The sequence below is a fragment of the Pseudorasbora parva genome, chromosome 4 (assembly GCF_024679245.1).
Source record: "Pseudorasbora parva isolate DD20220531a chromosome 4, ASM2467924v1, whole genome shotgun sequence".
Taxonomy (NCBI): Eukaryota; Metazoa; Chordata; class Actinopteri; order Cypriniformes; family Gobionidae; genus Pseudorasbora; species Pseudorasbora parva.
In genome coordinates, this window is record NC_090175.1 from 17522020 (window position 1) to 17541069 (window position 19050).

The 19050-nt window shown below is 40.2% G+C and overlaps 1 protein-coding gene across 1 annotated transcript in view; it reads left to right on the forward strand.

Annotated features, from left to right (window-relative positions):
* The window catches only part of LOC137073777 (mucin-2-like), a gene marked incomplete at its 3' end in the record, with an annotated part of 69571 nt that overhangs the window by 24268 nt on the left and 26253 nt on the right, over window positions 1–19050 (forward strand). Inside the window, exons 3-7 of the mRNA XM_067442485.1 lie at window positions 13319–13500; window positions 14397–14418; window positions 14681–15061; window positions 16265–16447; window positions 17087–17224. Of these exons, the coding sequence (XP_067298586.1) occupies window positions 13319–13500; window positions 14397–14418; window positions 14681–15061; window positions 16265–16447; window positions 17087–17224 (906 nt within the window). The remainder of the gene's footprint in view (window positions 1–13318; window positions 13501–14396; window positions 14419–14680; window positions 15062–16264; window positions 16448–17086; window positions 17225–19050) is intronic.

The window sequence follows — 19050 nt, forward strand, 5'->3', positions numbered from 1 at the left end:
GCTGTGCCTACAACAAACACCCTTCAAACATCACCAACTGTAGAATCAACATTGACAACTGATGCAGCAACAACAAATGTATCTGACACCACAACAACTATTAGTGAAACAACAACTGCGCCAATAACAAGCACCCCTCAAACATCACCAACTGTAGAATCAACATTGACAACTGATGCAGCAACAACAACAACTGTATCTGACACCACAACAACTATTGGTGTAACAATAACGAATTTGGAAACCACAAGTAATCCTCAAACATCACCAACTGTAGAATCAACATTGACAACTGATGCAGCAACAACAACTGTATCTGACACCACAACAACTATTGGTGAAACAACAACTGTGGCTACAACAAGCACCCCTCAAACATCTTCAACTGTTGAATCAACATTGACAACTGATGCAGCAACAACAACTGTATCTGATACCACAACAACTATTGGTGAAACAACAACTGTGCCTTCAACAAGCACCCTTCAAACATCTTCAACTGATGCTGCAACCACAACTATGTTTGAGACCACAACTATTGGTGAAATAAGAACGACTTTGGAAACCACAAGTAATCCTTCAACAACTTCAACTGTAGAATCAACATTGACAACTGATGCAGCAACAACAAATGTATCTGACACCACAACAACTATTAGTGAAACAACAACTGCGCCAATAACAAGCACCCCTCAAACATCACCAACTGTAGAATCAACATTGACAACTGATGCAGCAACAACAATTGTATCTGACACCACAACAACTATTGGTGAAACAACAACTGAAGCTACAACAAGCACCCCTCAAACATCACCAACGGTAGAATCACCATTGACAACTGATGCAGTAACAACAACTGTATCTGACACCACAACAACTATTGGTGAAACAACAACTGTGCCTACAACAAGCACCCTTCAAACATCACCAACTGTAGAATCAACATTGACAATTGATGCAGCAACAAAAACAACTGTATCTGACACCACAACAACTATTGGTGAAACAACAACTGTGGCTACAACAAGCACCCCTCAAACATCACCAACTGTAGAATCGACATTGACAACTGTTGCAGTAACAACAACCATGTCTGACACAACAACAACTATTAGTGAAACAACATCTGTGGCTACAACAAGCACCCCTCAAACATCATCAACTGTAGTTTCAACATTGACAACTGATGCAGCAACAACAACAACTGTATCTGACACCACAACAACTATTGGTGCAACAATGACGAATTTGGAAACCACAAGTAATCCTCAAATATCACCAACTGTAGAAACAATATTGACAACTGATGCAGGAACAACAACTGTATCTGAAACCACAACAACTATTGGTGAAACAACAACTGTGGCTACAACAAGCACCCCTCAAACATCTTCAACTGTTGAATCAACATTGACAACTGATGCAGCAACAACAACTGTATCTGACACCACAACAACTATTAGTGAAACAACAAATGTAGCTACAACAAGCACCCCTCAAACATCTTCAACTGATGCAGCAACAACAACTGTATCTGACACCACAACAACTATTAGTGAAACAACAACTGTGCCTACAAAAAGCACCCTTCAAACATCTTCAACTGATGCTGCAACCACAACTATGTTTGAGACCACAACAACTATTGGTGAAACAACAACTGTGGCTACAACAAGCACCCCTCAAACATCTTCAACTGTTGAATCAACATTGACAACTGATGCAGGAACAACAACTGTATCTGACACCACAACAACTATTGGTGAAACAACAACTGTGGCTACAACAAGCACCCCTCAAACATCACCAACTGTAGAATCAACATTGACAACTGATGCAGCAACAACAACTGTATCTGACACCACAACAACTATTGGTGAAACAACAAATGTAGCTACAACAAGCACCCCTCAAACATCACCAACGGTAGAATCACCATTGTCAACTGATGCAGTAACAACAACTGTATCTGACACCACAACAACTATTAGTGAAACAACAGCTGTGCCTACAACAAGCACCATTCAAACATCACCAACTGTAGAATCAACATTGACAACTGATGCAGCAACAACAACAACAACTGTATCTGACACCACAACAACTATTGGTGCAACAATAACGAATTTGGAAACCACAAGTAATCCTCAAACATCACCAACTGTAGAATCAACATTGACAACTGATGCAGGAACAACAACTGTATCTGACACCACAACAACTATTGGTGAAACAACAACTATGGCTACAACAAGTACCCCTCAGACATCTTCAACTGTTGAATCAACATTGACAACTGATGCAGCAACAACAACTGTATCTGACACCACAACAACTATTGGTGAAACAACAACTGTGCCTACAACAAGCACCATTCAAACATCACCAACTGTAGAATCAACACTGACAACTGATGCAGCAACAACAACAACTGTATCTGACACCACAACAACTATTGGTGAAACAACAACTGTGGCTACAACAAGCACCCCTCAAACATCACCAACTGTAGAATCGACATTGACAACTGTTGCAGTAACAACAACCATGTCTGACACAACAACAACTATTAGTGAAACAACATCTGTGGATACAACAAGCACCCCTCAAACATCATCAACTGTAGTTTCAACATTGACAACTGATGCAGCAACAACAACAACTGTATCTGACACCACAACAACTATTGGTGCAACAATGACGAATTTGGAAACCACAAGTAATCCTCAAACATCACCAACTGTAGAAACAACATTGACAACTGATGCAGGGACAACAACTGTATCTGACACGACAACAACTATTGGTGAAACAACAACTGTGGCTACAACAAGCACCCCTCAAATATCTTCAACTGTTGAATCAACATTGACAACTGATGCAGCAACAACAACTGTATCTAAAACCACAACAACTATTAGTGAAACAACAACTGTGCCTACAAAAAGCACCCTTCAAACATCTTCAACTGATGCTGCAACCACAACTATGTTTGAGACCACAACAACTATTGGTGAAACAACAACTGTGGCTACAACAAGCACCCCTCAAACATCTTCAACTGTTGAATCAACATTGACAACTGATGCAGGAACAACAACTGCATCTGACACCACAACAACTATTGGTGAAACAACAACTGTGGCTACAACAAGTACCCCTCAAACATCACCAACGGTAGAATCACCATTGTCAACTGATGCAGTAACAACAACTGTATCTGACACCACAACAACTATTAGTGAAACAACAGCTGTGCCTACAACAAGCACCCTTCAAACATCACCAACTGTAGAATCAACATTGACAACTGATGCAGCAACAACAACAACAACTGTATCTGACACCACAACAACTATTGGTGCAACAATAACGAATTTGGAAACCACAAGCAATCCTCAAACATCACCAACTGTAGAATCAACATTGACAACTGATGCAGGAACAACAACTGTATCTGACACCACAACAACTATTGGTGAAACAACAACTGTGGCTACAACAAGCACCCCTCAAACATCTTCAACTGTTGAATCAACATTGACAACTGATGCAGCAACAACAACTGTATCTGACACCACAACATCTATTGGTGAAACAACAACTGTGCCTACAACAAGCACCATTCAAACATCACCAACTGTAGAATCAACATTGACAACTGATGCAGCAACAACAACAACTGTATCTGACACCACAACAACTATTGGTGAAACAACAACTGTGGCTACAACAAGCACCCCTCAAACATCTTCAACTGTTGAATCAACATTGACAACTGATGCAGCAACAACAACTGTATCTGACACCACAACAACTATTAGTGAAACAACAACTGTGCCTACAAACAGCACCCTTCAAACATCTTCAACTGATGCTGCAACCACAACTATGTTTGAGACCACAACAACTATTGGTGAAACAACAACTGTGGCTACAACAAGCACCCCTCAAACATCTTCAACTGTTGAATCAACATTGACAACTGATGCAGGAACAACAACTGTATCTGACACCACAACAACTATTGGTGAAACAACAACTGTGAATACAACAAGCACCCCTCAAACATCACCAACTGTAGAATCAACATTGACAACTGATGCAGCAACAACAACTGTATCTGACACCACAACAACTATTAGTGAAACAACAAATGTAGCTACAACAAGCACCCCTCAAACATCACCAACTGTAGAATCAACATTGAAAACTGATGCAGAAACAACAACTGTATCTGACACCACAACAACTATTGGTGAAACAACAACTGTGGCTACAACAAGCACCCCTCAAACATCACCAACTGTAGAATCAACATTGACAACTGATGCAGCAACAACAACTGTATCTGACACCACAACAACTATTGGTGAAACAACAACTGTGGCTACAACAAGCAGCCAACAAACATCACCAACTGTAGAATCAACATTGACAACTGATGCAGCAACAACAATTGTATCTGACACCACAACAACTATTGGTGAAACAAGAACTTTAGCTACAACAAGCACCCCTCAAACATCACCAACGGTAGAATCACCATTAACAACTGATGCAGTAACAACAACTGTATCTGACACCACAACAACTATTAGTGAAACAACAACTGTGCCTACAACAAGCACCCCTCAAACCTCATCAACTGTAGAATCAACATTGACAACTGATGCAGCAACAGCAACAACTGTATCTGACACCACAACAACTATTGGTGAAACAACAACTATGGCTACAACAAGCACCCCTCAAACATCTTCAACTGTTGAATCAACATTGACAACTGATGCAGGAACAACAACTGTATCTGACACCACAACAACTATCGGTGAAACAACAATTGTGCCTACAACAAGCACCCCTCAAACCTCATCAACTGTAGAATCAACATTGACAACTGATGCAGCAACAGCAACAACTGTATCTGACACCACAACAACTATTGGTGAAACAACAACTATGGCTACAACAAGCACCCCTCAAACATCTTCAACTGTTGAATCAACATTGACAACTGATGCAGCAACAACAACTGTATCTGATACCACAACAACTATTGGGGAAACAACAACTGTGCCTACAACAAGCACCCTTCAAACATCTTCAACTGATGCTGCAACCACAACTATGTTTGAGACCACAACTATTGGTGAAATAACAACGACTTTGGAAACCACAAGTAATCCTTCAACAACTTCAACTGTAGAATCAACATTGACAACTGATGCAGCAACAACAAATGTATCTGACACCACAACAACTATTAGTGAAACAACAACTGTGCCTACAACAAGCACTCTTCAAACATCACCAACTGTACAATCAACATTGACAATTGATGCAGCAACAACAACAACTGTATCTGACACCACAGCAACTATTGGTGCAACAATGACGAATTTGGAAACCACAAGTAATCCTCAAACATCACCAACTGTAGAATCAACATTGACAACTGATGCAGGAACAACAACTGTATCTGACACCACAACAACTATTGGTGAAACAACAACTGTGGCTACAACAAGCACCCCTCAAACATCTTCAACTGTTGAATCAACATTGATAACTGATGCAGCAACAACAACTGTATCTGACACCACAACAACTATTGGTGAAACAACAACTGTGGCTACAACAAGCACCCCTCAAACATCTTCAACTGTTGAATCAACATTGACAACTGATGCAGCAACAACAACTGTATCTGACACCACAACAACTATTGGTGAAACAACAACTGTAGCTACAACAAGCACCCCTCAAACAACACCAACGGTAGAATCACCATTGTCAACTGATGCAGAAACAACAACTGTATCTGACACCACAACAACTATTAGTGAAACAACAGCTGTGCCTACAACAAGTACTCTTCAAACATCACCAACTGTAGAATCAACATTGACAACTGATGCAGCAACAACAACAACTGTATCTGACACCACAACAACTATTGGTGCAACAATAACGAATTTGGAAACCACAAGTAATCCTCAAACATCACCAACTGTAGAATCAACATTGACAACTGATGCAGCAACAACAACTGTATCTGACACCACAACAACTATTGGTGAAACAACAACTGTGGCTACAACAAGCACCCCTCAAACATCTTCAACTGTTGAATCAACATTGACAACTGATGCAGCAACAACAACTGTATCTGATACCACAACAACTATTGGTGAAACAACAACTGTGCCTACAACAAGCACCCTTCAAACATCTTCAACTGATGCTGCAACCACAACTATGTTTGAGACCACAACTATTGGTGAAATAAGAACGACTTTGGAAACCACAAGTAATCCTTCAACAACTTCAACTGTAGAATCAACATTGACAACTGATGCAGCAACAACAAATGTATCTGACACCACAACAACTATTAGTGAAACAACAACTGTGCCTACAACAAGCACTCTTCAAACATCACCAACTGTAGAATTAACATTGACAACTGATGCAGCAACAACAACAACAACTGTATCTGATACCACAGCAACTATTGGTGCAACAATGACGAATTTGGAAACCACAAGTAATCCTCAAACATCACCAACTGTAGAATCAACATTGACAACTGATGCAGGAACAACAACTGTATCTGACACCACAACAACTATTGGTGAAACAACAACTGTGGCTACAACAAGCACCCCTCAAACATCTTCAACTGTTGAATCAACATTGACAACTGATGCAGCAACAACAACTGTATCTGACACCACAACAACTATTGGTGAAACAACAACTGTGGCTACAACAAGCACCCCTCAAACATCTTCAACTGTTGAATCAACATTGATAACTGATGCAGCAACAACAACTGTATCTGACACCACAACAACTATTGGTGACACAACAACTGTGGCTACAACAAGCACCCCTCAAACATCTTCAACTGTTGAATCAACATTGACAACTGATGCAGCAACAACAAAAGTATCTGACACCACAACAACTATTGGTGAAACAACAACTGTGGCTACAACAAGCACCCTTCAAACATCACCAACTGTAGAATCACCATTGTCAACTGATGCAGTAACAACAACTGTATCTGACACCACAACAACTATTGGTGAAACAACAACTGTGGCTACAACAAGCACCCCTCAAACATCTTCAACTGTTGAATCAACATTGACAACTGATGCAGCGACAACAATTGTATCTGACACCACAACAACTATTGGTGAAACAACAACTGTAGCTACAACAAGCACCCCTCAAACATCACCAACGGTAGAATCACCATTGTCAACTGATGCAGTAACAACAACTGTATCTGACACCACAACAACTATTAGTGAAACAACAGCAGTTCCTACAACAAGCACCCTTCAAACATCACCAACTGTAGAATCAACATTGACAACTGATGCAGCAACAACAACAACAACAACAACAACTGTATCTGACACCACAACAACTATTGGTGCAACAATAACGAATTTGGAAACCACAAGTAATCCTCAAACATCACCAACTGTAGAATCAACATTGACAACTGATGCAGGAACAACAACTGTATCTGACACCACAACAACTATTGGTGAAACAACAACTGTGGCTACAACAAGTACCCCTCAGACATCTTCAACTGTTGAATCAACATTGACAACTGATGCAGCAACAACAACTGTATCTGACACCACAACAACTATTGGTGAAACAACAACTGTGCCTACAACAAGCACCATTCAAACATCACCAACTGTAGAATCAACACTGACAACTGATGCAGCAACAACAACAACTGTATCTGACACCACAACAACTATTGGTGAAACAACAACTGTGGCTACAACAAGCACCCCTCAAACATCACCAACTGTAGAATCGACATTGACAACTGTTGCAGTAACAACAACCATGTCTGACACAACAACAACTATTAGTGAAACAACATCTGTGGCTACAACAAGCACCCCTCAAACATCATCAACTGTAGTTTCAACATTGACAACTGATGCAGCAACAACAACAACTGTATCTGACACCACAACAACTATTGGTGCAACAATGACGAATTTGGAAACCACAAGTAATCCTCAAACATCACCAACTGTAGAAACAACATTGACAACTGATGCAGGAACAACAACTGTATCTGACACGACAACAACTATTGGTGAAACAACAACTGTGGCTACAACAAGCACCCCTCAAACATCTTCAACTGTTGAATCAACATTGACAACTGATGCAGCAACAACAACAACTGTATCTGACACCACAACAACTATTAGTGAAACAACAACTGTGCCTACAAAAAGCACCCTTCAAACATCTTCAACTGATGCTGCAACCACAACTATGTTTGAGACCACAACAACTATTGGTGAAACAACAACTGTGGCTACAACAAGCACCCCTCAAACATCTTCAACTGTTGAATCAACATTGACAACTGATGCAGGAACAACAACTGTATCTGACACCACAACAACTATTAGTGAAACAACAACTGTGGCTACAACAAGCACCCCTCAAACATCACCAACTGTAGAATCAACATTGACAACTGATGCAGCAACAACAACTGTATCTGACACCACAACAACTATTAGTGAAACAACAAATGTAGCTACAACAAGCACCCCTCAAACATCACCAACTGTAGAATCAACATTGACAACTGATGCAGCAACAACAACTGTATCTGACACCACAACAACTATTGGTGAAACAACAACTGTGGCTACAACAAGCACCCCTCAAACATCTTCAACTGTTGAATCAACATTGATAACTGATGCAGCAACAACAACTGTATCTGACACCACAACAACTATTGGTGAAACAACAACTGTGGCTACAACAAGCACCCCTCAAACATCTTCAACTGTTGAATCAACATTGACAACTGATGCAGCAACAACAACTGTATCTGACACCACAACAACTATTGGTGAAACAACAACTGTAGCTACAACAAGCACCCCTCAAACAACACCAACGGTAGAATCACCATTGTCAACTGATGCAGAAACAACAACTGTATCTGACACCACAACAACTATTAGTGAAACAACAGCTGTGCCTACAACAAGTACTCTTCAAACATCACCAACTGTAGAATCAACATTGACAACTGATGCAGCAACAACAACAACTGTATCTGACACCACAACAACTATTGGTGCAACAATAACGAATTTGGAAACCACAAGTAATCCTCAAACATCACCAACTGTAGAATCAACATTGACAACTGATGCAGCAACAACAACTGTATCTGACACCACAACAACTATTGGTGAAACAACAACTGTGGCTACAACAAGCACCCCTCAAACATCTTCAACTGTTGAATCAACATTGACAACTGATGCAGCAACAACAACTGTATCTGATACCACAACAACTATTGGTGAAACAACAACTGTGCCTACAACAAGCACCCTTCAAACATCTTCAACTGATGCTGCAACCACAACTATGTTTGAGACCACAACTATTGGTGAAATAAGAACGACTTTGGAAACCACAAGTAATCCTTCAACAACTTCAACTGTAGAATCAACATTGACAACTGATGCAGCAACAACAAATGTATCTGACACCACAACAACTATTAGTGAAACAACAACTGTGCCTACAACAAGCACCCCTCAAACATCACCAACTGTAGAATCGACATTGACAACTGTTGCAGTAACAACAACCATGTCTGACACAACAACAACTATTAGTGAAACAACATCTGTGGCTACAACAAGCACCCCTCAAACATCATCAACTGTAGTTTCAACATTGACAACTGATGCAGCAACAACAACAACTGTATCTGACACCACAACAACTATTGGTGCAACAATGACGAATTTGGAAACCACAAGTAATCCTCAAACATCACCAACTGTAGAAACAACATTGACAACTGATGCAGGAACAACAACTGTATCTGACACGACAACAACTATTGGTGAAACAACAACTGTGGCTACAACAAGCACCCCTCAAACATCTTCAACTGTTGAATCAACATTGACAACTGATGCAGCAACAACAACAACTGTATCTGACACCACAACAACTATTAGTGAAACAACAACTGTGCCTACAAAAAGCACCCTTCAAACATCTTCAACTGATGCTGCAACCACAACTATGTTTGAGACCACAACAACTATTGGTGAAACAACAACTGTGGCTACAACAAGCACCCCTCAAACATCTTCAACTGTTGAATCAACATTGACAACTGATGCAGGAACAACAACTGTATCTGACACCACAACAACTATTAGTGAAACAACAACTGTGGCTACAACAAGCACCCCTCAAACATCACCAACTGTAGAATCAACATTGACAACTGATGCAGCAACAACAACTGTATCTGACACCACAACAACTATTAGTGAAACAACAAATGTAGCTACAACAAGCACCCCTCAAACATCACCAACTGTAGAATCAACATTGACAACTGATGCAGCAACAACAACTGTATCTGACACCACAACAACTATTGGTGAAACAACAACTGTGGCTACAACAAGCACCCCTCAAACATCATCAACTTTTGAATCAACATTGACAACTGATGCAGCAACAACAACTGTATCTGACACCACAACAACTACTGGTGAAACAACAACTGTGCCTACAACAAGCACCCCTCAAACATCTTCAACTGTAGAATTAACATTGACAACTGATGCAGCAACAACAACAACTGTATCTTACACCACAACAACTATTGGTGCAACAATAACGAATTTGGAAACCACAAGTAATCCTCAAACATCACCAACTGTAGAATCAACATTGACAACTGATGCAGCAACAAAAACTGTATCTGACACCACAACAACTATTAGTGAAACAACAACTGTGGCTACAACAAGCACCCCTCAAACATCACCAACTGTAGAATCAACATTGACAACTGATGCAGCAACAACAATTGTATCTGACACCACAACAACTATTGGTGAAACAACAACTGAAGCTACAACAAGCACCCCTCAAACATCACCAACGGTAGAATCACCATTGACAACTGATGCAGTAACAACAACTGTATCTTACACCACAACAACTATTGGTGAAACAACAACTGTGCCTACAACAAGCACCCTTCAAACATCACCAACTGTAGAATCATCATTGACAACTGATGCAGCAACAACAACTGTATCTGACACCACAACAACTATTAGTGAAACAACAACTGTGCCTACAACAAGCACCCTTCAAACATCACCAACTGTAGAATCAACATTGACAATTGATGCAGCAACAAAAACAACTGTATCTGACACCACAACAACTATTGGTGCAACAATTACGAATTTGGAAACCACAAGTAATCCTCAAACATCACCAACTGCAGAATCAACATTGACAACTGATGCAGGAACAACAACTGTATCTGACACCACAACAACTATTGGTGAAACAACAACTGTGGCTACAACAAGCACCCTTCAAACATCTTCAACTGTTGAATCAACATTGACAACTGATGCAGCAACAACAACTGTATCTGACACCACAACAACTATTGGTGAAACAACAACTGTGGCTACAACAAGCAGCCAACAAACATCACCAACTGTAGAATCAACATTGACAACTGATGCAGCAACAACAATTGTATCTGACACCACAACAACTATTGGTGAAGCAAGAACTTTAGCTACAACAAGCACCCCTCAAACATCACCAACGGTAGAATCACCATTAACAACTGATGCAATAACAACAACTGTATCTGACACCACAACAACTATTAGTGAAACAACAACTGTGCCTACAACAAGCACCCCTCAAACCTCATCAACTGTAGAATCAACATTGACAACTGATGCAGCAACAGCAACAACTGTATCTGACACCACAACAACTATTGGTGAAACAACAACTATGGCTACAACAAGCACCCCTCAAACATCTTCAACTGTTGAATCAACATTGACAACTGATGCAGGAACAACAACTGTATCTGACACCACAACAACTATTGGTGAAACAACAACTGTGGCTACAACAAGCACCCCTCAAACATCTTCAACTGTTGAATCAACATTGACAACTGATGCAGCAACAACAACTGTATCTGATACCACAACAACTATTGGTGAAACAACAACTGTGGCTACAACAAGCACCCCTCAAACATCTTCAACTGTTGAATCAACATTGATAACTGATGCAGCAACAACAACTGTATCTGACACCACAACAACTATTGGTGAAACAACAACTGTGGCTACAACAAGCACCCCTCAAACATCTTCAACTGTTGAATCAACATTGACAACTGATGCAGCAACAACAACTGTATCTGACACCACAACAACTATTGGTGAAACAACAACTGTAGCTACAACAAGCACCCCTCAAACAACACCAACGGTAGAATCACCATTGTCAACTGATGCAGAAACAACAACTGTATCTGACACCACAACAACTATTAGTGAAACAACAGCTGTGCCTACAACAAGTACTCTTCAAACATCACCAACTGTAGAATCAACATTGACAACTGATGCAGCAACAACAACAACTGTATCTGACACCACAACAACTATTGGTGCAACAATAACGAATTTGGAAACCACAAGTAATCCTCAAACATCACCAACTGTAGAATCAACATTGACAACTGATGCAGCAACAACAACTGTATCTGACACCACAACAACTATTGGTGAAACAACAACTGTGGCTACAACAAGCACCCCTCAAACATCTTCAACTGTTGAATCAACATTGACAACTGATGCAGCAACAACAACTGTATCTGATACCACAACAACTATTGGTGAAACAACAACTGTGCCTACAACAAGCACCATTCAAACATCTTCAACTGATGCTGCAACCACAACTATGTTTGAGACCACAACTATTGGTGAAATAAGAACGACTTTGGAAACCACAAGTAATCCTTCAACAACTTCAACTGTAGAATCAACATTGACAACTGATGCAGCAACAACAAATGTATCTGACACCACAACAACTATTAGTGAAACAACAACTGTGCCTACAACAAGCACCCCTCAAACATCATCAACTGTAGTTTCAACATTGACAACTGATGCAGCAACAACAACAACTGTATCTGACACCACAACAACTATTGGTGCAACAATGACGAATTTGGAAACCACAAGTAATCCTCAAACATCACCAACTGTAGAAACAACATTGACAACTGATGCAGGAACAACAACTGTATCTGACACGACAACAACTATTGGTGAAACAACAACTGTGGCTACAACAAGCACCCCTCAAACATCTTCAACTGTTGAATCAACATTGACAACTGATGCAGCAACAACAACAACTGTATCTGACACCACAACAACTATTAGTGAAACAACAACTGTGCCTACAAAAAGCACCCTTCAAACATCTTCAACTGATGCTGCAACCACAACTATGTTTGAGACCACAACAACTATAAGTGAAACAACAACTGTGGCTACAACAAGCACCCCTCAAACATCTTCAACTGTTGAATCAACATTGACAACTGATGCAGGAACAACAACTGTATCTGACACCACAACAACTATTAGTGAAACAACAACTGTGGCTACAACAAGCACCCCTCAAACATCACCAACTGTAGAATCAACATTGACAACTGATGCAGCAACAACAACTGTATCTGACACCACAACAACTATTAGTGAAACAACAAATGTAGCTACAACAAGCACCCCTCAAACATCACCAACTGTAGAATCAACATTGACAACTGATGCAGCAACAACAACTGTATCTGACACCACAACAACTATTGGTGAAACAACAACTGTGGCTACAACAAGCACCCCTCAAACATCATCAACTTTTGAATCAACATTGACAACTGATGCAGCAACAACAACTGTATCTGACACCACAACAACTACTGGTGAAACAACAACTGTGCCTACAACAAGCACCCCTCAAACATCTTCAACTGTAGAATTAACATTGACAACTGATGCAGCAACAACAACAACTGTATCTTACACCACAACAACTATTGGTGCAACAATAACGAATTTGGAAACCACAAGTAATCCTCAAACATCACCAACTGTAGAATCAACATTGACAACTGATGCAGCAACAAAAACTGTATCTGACACCACAACAACTATTAGTGAAACAACAACTGTGGCTACAACAAGCACCCCTCAAACATCACCAACTGTAGAATCACCATTGACAACTGATGCAGTAACAACAACTGTATCTTACACCACAACAACTATTGGTGAAACAACAACTGTGCCTACAACAAGCACCCTTCAAACATCACCAACTGTAGAATCATCATTGACAACTGATGCAGCAACAACAACTGTATCTGACACCACAACAACTATTAGTGAAACAACAACTGTGCCTACAACAAGCACCCTTCAAACATCACCAACTGTAGAATCAACATTGACAATTGATGCAGCAACAAAAACAACTGTATCTGACACCACAACAACTATTGGTGCAACAATTACGAATTTGGAAACCACAAGTAATCCTCAAACATCACCAACTGCAGAATCAACATTGACAACTGATGCAGGAACAACAACTGTATCTGACACCACAACAACTATTGGTGAAACAACAACTGTGGCTACAACAAGCACCCTTCAAACATCTTCAACTGTTGAATCAACATTGACAACTGATGCAGCAACAACAACTGTATCTGACACCACAACAACTATTGGTGAAACAACAACTGTGGCTACAACAAGCAGCCAACAAACATCACCAACTGTAGAATCAACATTGACAACTGATGCAGCAACAACAATTGTATCTGACACCACAACAACTATTGGTGAAGCAAGAACTTTAGCTACAACAAGCACCCCTCAAACATCACCAACGGTAGAATCACCATTAACAACTGATGCAATAACAACAACTGTATCTGACACCACAACAACTATTAGTGAAACAACAACTGTGCCTACAACAAGCACCCCTCAAACCTCATCAACTGTAGAATCAACATTGACAACTGATGCAGCAACAGCAACAACTGTATCTGACACCACAACAACTATTGGTGAAACAACAACTATGGCTACAACAAGCACCCCTCAAACATCTTCAACTGTTGAATCAACATTGACAACTGATGCAGGAACAACAACTGTATCTGACACCACAACAACTATTGGTGAAACAACAACTGTGGCTACAACAAGCACCCCTCAAACATCTTCAACTGTTGAATCAACATTGACAACTGATGCAGCAACAACAACTGTATCTGATACCACAACAACTATTGGTGAAACAACAACTGTGGCTACAACAAGCACCCCTCAAACATCTTCAACTGTTGAATCAACATTGATAACTGATGCAGCAACAACAACTGTATCTGACACCACAACAACTATTGGTGAAACAACAACTGTGGCTACAACAAGCACCCCTCAAACATCTTCAACTGTTGAATCAACATTGACAACTGATGCAGCAACAACAACTGTATCTGACACCACAACAACTATTGGTGAAACAACAACTGTAGCTACAACAAGCACCCCTCAAACAACACCAACGGTAGAATCACCATTGTCAACTGATGCAGAAACAACAACTGTATCTGACACCACAACAACTATTAGTGAAACAACAGCTGTGCCTACAACAAGTACTCTTCAAACATCACCAACTGTAGAATCAACATTGACAACTGATGCAGCAACAACAACAACTGTATCTGACACCACAACAACTATTGGTGCAACAATAACGAATTTGGAAACCACAAGTAATCCTCAAACATCACCAACTGTAGAATCAACATTGACAACTGATGCAGCAACAACAACTGTATCTGACACCACAACAACTATTGGTGAAACAACAACTGTGGCTACAACAAGCACCCCTCAAACATCTTCAACTGTTGAATCAACATTGACAACTGATGCAGCAACAACAACTGTATCTGATACCACAACAACTATTGGTGAAACAACAACTGTGCCTACAACAAGCACCCTTCAAACATCTTCAACTGATGCTGCAACCACAACTATGTTTGAGACCACAACTATTGGTGAAATAAGAACGACTTTGGAAACCACAAGTAATCCTTCAACAACTTCAACTGTAGAATCAACATTGACAACTGATGCAGCAACAACAAATGTATCTGACACCACAACAACTATTAGTGAAACAACAACTGTGCCTACAACAAGCACCCCTCAAACATCACCAACTGTAGAATCGACATTGACAACTGTTGCAGTAACAACAACCATGTCTGACACAACAACAACTATTAGTGAAACAACATCTGTGGCTACAACAAGCACCCCTCAAACATCATCAACTGTAGTTTCAACATTGACAACTGATGCAGCAACAACAACAACTGTATCTGACACCACAACAACTATTGGTGCAACAATGACGAATTTGGAAACCACAAGTAATCCTCAAACATCACCAACTGTAGAATCAACATTGACAACTGATGCAGCAACAACAACTGTATCTGACACCACAACAACTATTAGTGAAACAACAAATGTAGCTACAACAAGCACCCCTCAATCATCACCAACTGTAGAATCAACATTGACAACTGATGCAGCAACAACAACTGTATCTGACACCACAACAACTATTGGTGAAACAACAACTGTGGCTACAACAAGCACCCCTCAAACGTCATCAACTTTTGAATCAACATTGACAACTGATGCAGCAACAACAACTGTATCTGACACCACAACAACTACTGGTGAAACAACAACTGTGCCTACAACAAGCACCCCTCAAACATCTTCAACTGTAGAATTAACATTGACAACTGATGCAGCAACAACAACAACTGTATCTTACACCACAACAACTATTGGTGCAACAATAACGAATTTGGAAACCACAAGTAATCCTCAAACATCACCAACTGTAGAATCAACATTGACAACTGATGCAGCAACAAAAACTGTATCTGACACCACAACAACTATTAGTGAAACAACAACTGTGGCTACAACAAGCACCCCTCAAACATCACCAACTGTAGAATCAACATTGACAACTGATGCAGCAACAACAATTGTATCTGACACCACAACAACTATTGGTGAAACAACAACTGAAGCTACAACAAGCACCCCTCAAACATCACCAACGGTAGAATCACCATTGACAACTGATGCAGTAACAACAACTGTATCTTACACCACAACAACTATTGGTGAAACAACAACTGTGCCTACAACAAGCACCCTTCAAACATCACCAACTGTAGAATCATCATTGACAACTGATGCAGCAACAACAACTGTATCTGACACCACAACAACTATTAGTGAAACAACAACTGTGCCTACAACAAGCACCCTTCAAACATCACCAACTGTAGAATCAACATTGACAATTGATGCAGCAACAAAAACAACTGTATCTGACACCACAACAACTATTGGTGCAACAATTACGAATTTGGAAACCACAAGTAATCCTCAAACATCACCAACTGCAGAATCAACATTGACAACTGATGCAGGAACAACAACTGTATCTGACACCACAACAACTATTGGTGAAACAACAACTGTGGCTACAACAAGCACCCTTCAAACATCTTCAACTGTTGAATCAACATTGACAACTGATGCAGCAACAACAACTGTATCTGACACCACAACAACTATTGGTGAAACAACAACTGTGGCTACAACAAGCAGCCAACAAACATCACCAACTGTAGAATCAACATTGACAACTGATGCAGCAACAACAATTGTATCTGACACCACAACAACTATTGGTGAAGCAAGAACTTTAGCTACAACAAGCACCCCTCAAACATCACCAACGGTAGAATCACCATTAACAACTGATGCAATAACAACAACTGTATCTGACACCACAACAACTATTAGTGAAACAACAACTGTGCCTACAACAAGCACCCCTCAAACCTCATCAACTGTAGAATTAACATTGACAACTGATGCAGCAACAGCAACAACTGTATCTGACACCACAACAACTATTGGTGAAACAACAACTATGGCTACAACAAGCACCCCTCAAACATCTTCAACTGTTGAATCAACATTGACAACTGATGCAGGAACAACAACTGTATCTGACACCACAACAACTATTGGTGAAACAACAACTGTGGCTACAACAAGCACCCCTCAAACATCTTCAACTGTTGAATCAACATTGACAACTGATGCAGCAACAACAACTGTATCTGATACCACAACAACTATTGGTGAAACAACAACTGTGCCTACAACAAGCACCCTTCAAACATCTTCAACTGATGCTGCAACCACAACTATGTTTGAGACCACAACTATTGGTGAAATAAGAACGACTTTGGAAACCACAAGTAATCCTTCAACAACTTCAACTGTAGAATCAACATTGACAACTGATGCAGCAACAACAAATGTATCTGACACCACAACAACTATTAGTGAAACAACAACTGTGCCAATAACAAGCACCCCTCAAACATCACCAACTGTAGAATCAACATTGACAGCTGATGCAGCAACAACAATTGTATCTGACACCACAACAACTATTGGTGAAGCAACAACTGAAGCTACAACAAGCACCCCTCAAACATCACCAACGGTAGAATCACCATTGACAACTGATGCAGTAACAACAACTGTATCTGACACCACAACAACTATTGGTGAAACAACAACTGTGCCTACAACAAGCACCCCTCAAACATCACCAACTGTAGAATCAACATTGACAACTGATACAGCAACAACAACTGTATCTGACACCACAACAACTATTAGTGAAACAACAGCTGTGCCTACAACAAGCACCATTCAAACATCACCAACTGTAGAATCAACATTGACAACTGATGCAGCAACAACAACAACAACTGTATCTGACACCACAACAACTATTGGTGCAACAATAACGAATTTGGAAACCACAAGTAATCCTCAAACATCACCAACTGTAGAATCAACATTGACAACTGATGCAGGAACAACAACTGTATCTGACACCACAACAACTATTGGTGAA